Source organism: Mastomys coucha, unplaced genomic scaffold (assembly GCF_008632895.1).
Source record: "Mastomys coucha isolate ucsf_1 unplaced genomic scaffold, UCSF_Mcou_1 pScaffold13, whole genome shotgun sequence".
NCBI lineage: Eukaryota > Metazoa > Chordata > Mammalia > Rodentia > Muridae > Mastomys > Mastomys coucha.
Window position 1 is genome coordinate 39,607,978 of NW_022196895.1, and position 5,885 is coordinate 39,613,862.

Here is a 5,885-nt window from a genome sequence, read left to right on the forward strand (position 1 = left end):
TTTTTTTTTTTTTATGGGCATGCCATCTCAATCTCTGAAGATTACCATCTTTGTCAATTTCTAATTCAGTTGTTCACACCTGGGAAAATTACCAATCTTGCCAACAGGCCAATATCTTCCTTGAAGTCATGATTGTTATTATAGATTCAAGTTTGTACAGATATCACTAGGCTAGAAATTCTGTGAAAGATCCAGACACCTGCAGCACTCATGTGGTATGCTAATGAAGCACGGCCCACTTTGTTGTCTGTGAATCTAGAAAAGCCTGTTTCCAAGATACATGCTGGTTTTATAGTAGGAGGTAGAATCGATTCCTTTGTACTTATAGATAGGAAAATAGCGGAAGTGAAAAGCAGAACTCGAGAGCTAAATAAAAGATGACTCCGGAGTTTGTTAACCTCAACTCGTAGGGACTTACCGGGCTGCTGCAGTGTTCAGACCCGTCTCCTGCCCTTCCTGGAATCTCTCTCTTCGGACTGCTCATGTTACATTCTGCCTCCTTGACTAGGAAGAGCTGCTCGTCCAAAGCTTCCTTCTGCAGCTGGAGTTTCTGTACATAGCCTGTCTGAGTCTCCAGTTCCTTTTCCAGGGAAAAGATGATCCTGTCCTTGGCTTTGATTTCATCCATCTGAATTAAATGAAAGCCAGGGCATTTAATTTGACTATGCTATAAACGAATCCCATTTTCAACATGGGAAGGCTACCTCTTTCTTGTGAGGATGCAGAAAAACATCCTTGGGCATCTCACAAATAATATGGAGTAGCATTGACTAATTGACTAAAGGCTTACCTTGTATGGGTGTTGTTGTCCTTACATGCAGTGTTTGAAATGATTTGGGGGTGGTTAGCAAAGGATACATTTAAAATGGATTATTAGCTTCAATAAAGATAGATTCAGGATATCCTACTATGATGATTCTCAGGACCAACGAATTATCAGTGTCTCTTCTAGGGAAACAGCATTCGATCTCGACCCTAATACTGATTGATATTATCAGCCAGTCATTTACAACTGAAAGAAATAACAGGCTTCCTGGTAGTGGTTTACTTATTTTCTAGGAAATGTTAATTCTGGTGCTATCTGGAGGTGGTCCTGTTGTGTGATCTTTCCTTTCCCACCCACACCTCAAGACAGCCAGCCTTAGCAATCATTTTACCACTGCTGCCAGAAAACTATCATCGGGACTAGAATAGGAAAGAGAAATGCCTGATAATTATGGTCCAAATGTTTCCTCATACATCTGTGGAAAATACTGATTTCAACACTCATGTATTCTAATCCTCGGTGTGGCATCAAATATATTAATTTTGTACTTAAGACACAGGTCTCATGTATCAGTGGATCAGAGTTCCAATTGACTGGAACCGGTTTGATGTGTCTAGATGAGGGACACCCAATAAGTGAAATGAATGTAACAGTTTGTGAAGAGATTATAGACACCAGGTGAAACCTTTTTGTCCCATTTCATTATATTCTATATGAATACTTAAAGTGGAAACAAGAGGAGACATTTGGCATAAATGTCACTCTTCTCTCCTCTCTTGTATTTAGTGACTCATCCACTTAGTGTGTTTCGTTGCTGTGCTCTTTAGATGAGGAGAGCAGTACAGCATCCGACTGCACTGCCACTCTAGGCTGCGTGATTCCATTGGCCAACCACTGAACTAAAGACTGCACCATCTTGTAATATCACCCGAGAGCTGCTAATGTTCGAAATAGTGTCATAACGATCTGGAGGAGCATATCAGCTGTATTTCCTTACTCCTTAAGGAAGTCTGAGTCCAGGGCTAAGCTGAGCATGCACGGGAGTTGATATACACAATTATTTGCAGATGAATACAGCGCATAACCTGCATGTTCCTGGCTACTTGTGATGTTTTCTGTATCTAGATCAGCTCATCAACACTCTGTGGAGTCATCCTTCTCCTTCTAATATTATAAATGATCCTTTACAGTGTATTTGCAGCCCCACGGTTAGGTTATACAAGTTATCTCACTTTCTATTTATGTCCTGTTCAGTAGGTTCCATGACCACTCTGCACCAGATGAGATTCAGAACCTGAAAGGTTAAGCATTACATCATTGTCACCTGCCTTGCATGTGATGAAATCCTGATCTTTTACCTTGGTCTTCAGAGCCCAGAGCCCCTGTCAAGCTCTGTAGTATACTGGCTCTATGACTATGTACATACCCCCAGAATTTCCCAACATCGTCCCCAGTGGAATATCTAGCCATGTAGGAGGGCTCTATTATACAGTGGTTATGAACACATAATTTGAGTCTCAAGATACTGCAGAATTAACCAGTGCTCCAGTTCATAGATAAGAAAAATTATAGAATTTTTTTTTGGTAACATTTTCTACAAAGATCCAATCTCATTTCTTTCCCATCTGGGTCCAAAAGTGCAGATGAGGGTGAGGGAAGGGATAGGAAATAAAAAGGACAAAGGGTAGGACAGGGACACACACATTATGAAACACTTCCTCGCATTATTCTGTTTGTACTCAAATTTTGAGCCACTGTGCAGGTGGTTCAGATTTCATATGGTTTGGTTAGAAAATCTCCTGTCTACTTCAGCAGTGTTCTTGGAAAGAAGTAATTGGGGTGGGGGTGGGGATTATACCTAATTTGTCGATTTCACATCAAAAGGCAAGCAAGAATATTTAATTCAAGGCTTTCTTGTAACTCACCTACCTTGCCTGTTCCATCGTTGACAGCCTTGAATCCTTCTTCCTCAACCACGGTCATTTCAGAAACCAAGAGCAGGGCAGAGACCATTATGTCTGCGCTGCATTTGGCCTTGATTGTAAAGCAGTGCGGCAGAATGAATTGCTTAGAAGGAGTGTTGGGGCAGAATTTTACAGTCACACTGTACCACATTACTAAGAAAATGACGGCTTAACTCGTAAAATGTTCTGTGGGAACCACTTTTAGCTTACAGGGAAAATCCTAGAGACATAGAATTTCTAGGATATTACTTAAGATTGGCAGACCCGGGGGAAGGGATGGGGGAAGATGATTTTTCCCAAAGAGTACTCTGCCTAGAGAAGCATCTAGTATTAAATACATTTTAAAACAATGGTTCTCAACCTTCCTAATGCTGCAGCCCTTGAATACAGTTCCTCATGCTGTGGTGACTATCAACCATGAAATTATTTTTGTTGCTATTCCACAACTGTAATTTTGCTACTCTTATGTATTGTAATGTAAATATTTTTGGAGGTAGGGGTTAGCCAAAGCGGTTTCCATCCTCAGGTTGAGAACCACTGTTCTAAAGAGTTAAGTTAATCGTCAACGTTTACATGTAGATGAATATAAATTTCCGTCCTGAGATCACAAAAAAGGATAACCTAGGGCCCTACAGCTTTTAAACCATGCATTAATCTAACTAATTTATTTGTTTTTGCATTGGGAGGTTCTATGTAGCTTTTGGTTTTGCATGCTAAGAGAGGAAAAAAATTTCTGTGTGTGTTGAACTAAAGAAAATTGTAAACAGCAAGAAGCTACTTCTGAATGACATCCAAGTGAATAAATAAAAAATAAATAAAATAAAAACGGAGTGGCTCATACTAAATATTTCTTGCTTAATTTGGGGGAAGGAACCCATTTTTAAAATGACCAGGGATTTTATAGCACCATGTTTGCGCTGATCACTCAAGATGTTTTCAACATTTTCAGACAAATTGTAGAAGCATCCCTTTGTCCTGTAAAACACCAATGAGATTTTACAACCAGGAAACCCACAGCAGCAAGCTAAGGTTAGGAGGGTTTGTAACTTACAGTCTTTTCACGGACCACCCAAGAACACAGGTTGTTGCATGAATACCTGCGCACCCACGTGAACGCATTTACTATGAAATACACTGTGAAAATGAAAACTCTAAAATTTTTAACATTTGACAGCTCCAATTTCTACTAAGCTACCAATGAATGTACCTTGTGCTTGGGACAGCACAGCTGGCGTTTTGTTTATGGTAACGGACAAGAAAACACCCAACAGAGCTCTGGCAGAGTCCCCTGCTCATTAGTACTAACCAGCCTTCGTATATCCCGTTCCGATTCCCACTTGATCTTCGAGATGGCTTCCTGGTGGGACTGATGCTCACTCCTAAGGTCCCCAGCCTTGATTTTATCCGCTTGGATCATATTGCTCAGAGCCTCATCCACCTGCTTCTTGGCAGTTTTCAAGTCTGTAATTTCCTGCAGGAGCTTCAGGCGCTCCGCATCGAACTGTTTCCGGGCCTCCTCTCGGGCCTCAATGGTGAGTGCTGTCCTTACTTTGTCACTGCTGCCATCCCGGAGAGCACACAGAGCAGACTTCAGTCTCTGGATCTCCCCATCCCGCACCTTCACTGTCCTTGACATTTCCTGCTCATGCTGCTTGATGAGATTCTCCCTCACGGCCTGAAGCTCCTTCATCTTCTCCTCGTGGAGCTTGGCTTTAAGCTCTGTCACCAGGACAGTGTGTTTGCGCTGCTCCAACTCACGAATCCTCTTTGCTTCTTGAGTCTTCTCTCTTTCAAGCTTTGATACCTAAAGGTGGAGAAGTGAAAGGATGAAAAAGCATGAGCCTCAAAGAAAACATTTACTCCCAGGCAGGATCTTGCAGCTTAGGCAGCTATGATCTCTTAATACCTTATTTATTTAAAAAAAGGGGGCAGGGAGTACAAGCTACTGTGTGCTCAGAGGAAAATAAAGCCCGGGCCTTAAAGCAAAGATTATAGTGTGTAAAAAAAAAAAAAAAGGAAACATCTAAGATGTTTATCTTAGTGGTTCAGACAAACGTTTGATATTCTGAGGTCTTCTTAATCAGTATGTGGTCCACAGATTGGGAGCTCCAGAGACACCTGGAAGCTTATTAGAATTGCAGAATCCCAGCTCCCTACCAAACCTATAAGTCAGAATGTGCTTTTAACAACTCCCCAGGCAACAGGTATACCCAGTAAAACTGATGCTCTGCTGGGGTCATTCTCCCATTGAAAGAGAAATGTCTATAATTACCAACCGCATAATCCTGGCTTCATCCAAACTCATAAATGTGAGCATCTCTGCATGGCTCCAAGTTTGATACATCAATAAGGTGCCTAAAATATTACTGTACTATGCTCCTCTTTCTCATCTGAGAGGGAGGAATGCAGGTCTAGCACAGACTGCTGACAATAGAGAAGGTAATAAATGAAGATAATTATAATAGCCATGACTTTTTTGTTCCACTCAACTTCTTATGTATATCCACATACATGGGCACTAGTTAGCTGAACAGATAACATCCCTAAATCGGGTAGTCTGTTGGGTTCTCCTCTAATTATAGGGCTTTAGGAATGTTGTTTCTCCCTTTTTAGTCTCTTACTAGTCTCTTATTGCTTGACCTTGCTGGCCCCTAAGCCAATCACTCCTCCAAGTAATTTCATAGGAATTTCTTCTAATCTTTCTACCTTTCAAGAATTCTGCTGAATTGCAAATGAATGCCAGATAGGTGACCCTTAATTAGTTGTCTTGTGGCCAAATTTTTAGAAAGTAGAAGGGATCAATTATTTTCCCTGATATAGTCTGCTGAAAATAATCTTCTGAGTTTTGTTACATTTCCAATGACAGTATGCATTCTTTCCAGTCTGTGCTACTTAAATGTGACCTAGTAAATCTCTGATTTAACAGAATGCTATGAAGTGGTAGCTGGCCACCTCGGTAGCATGAAAAGCTCCCTCTGTGATCCTGTGCTATTTTCTCCTCCACTCGGTTCATCCTATAACCTGCCCGTGTCATCTCCCTGCTTCTTTGTCTCAGTAGACAAGGACACACACACACATACACACATACAAGTGCGCACAGAAAGAGAGAGAGAGAGGGAGAGAGAGAGAGAGAGAGAGAGAGAGAGAGAGAGAGA

General features: G+C 41.3%; 1 protein-coding gene across 5 annotated transcripts in view; it reads right to left on the reverse strand.

The window, feature by feature from the left end:
* Positions 1-5,885, reverse strand: part of Jakmip2 (janus kinase and microtubule interacting protein 2) — a 157,529-nt gene that overhangs the window by 46,466 nt on the left and 105,178 nt on the right. For all 5 annotated transcript variants that reach the window (XM_031365597.1, XM_031365594.1, XM_031365599.1 and 2 more), the window contains 2 exons: positions 4,037-4,534; positions 419-628 (listed from right to left, as the gene is read on the reverse strand). In XM_031365597.1, the coding sequence (XP_031221457.1) occupies positions 419-628; positions 4,037-4,534 (708 nt within the window). The remainder of the gene's footprint in view (positions 1-418; positions 629-4,036; positions 4,535-5,885) is intronic.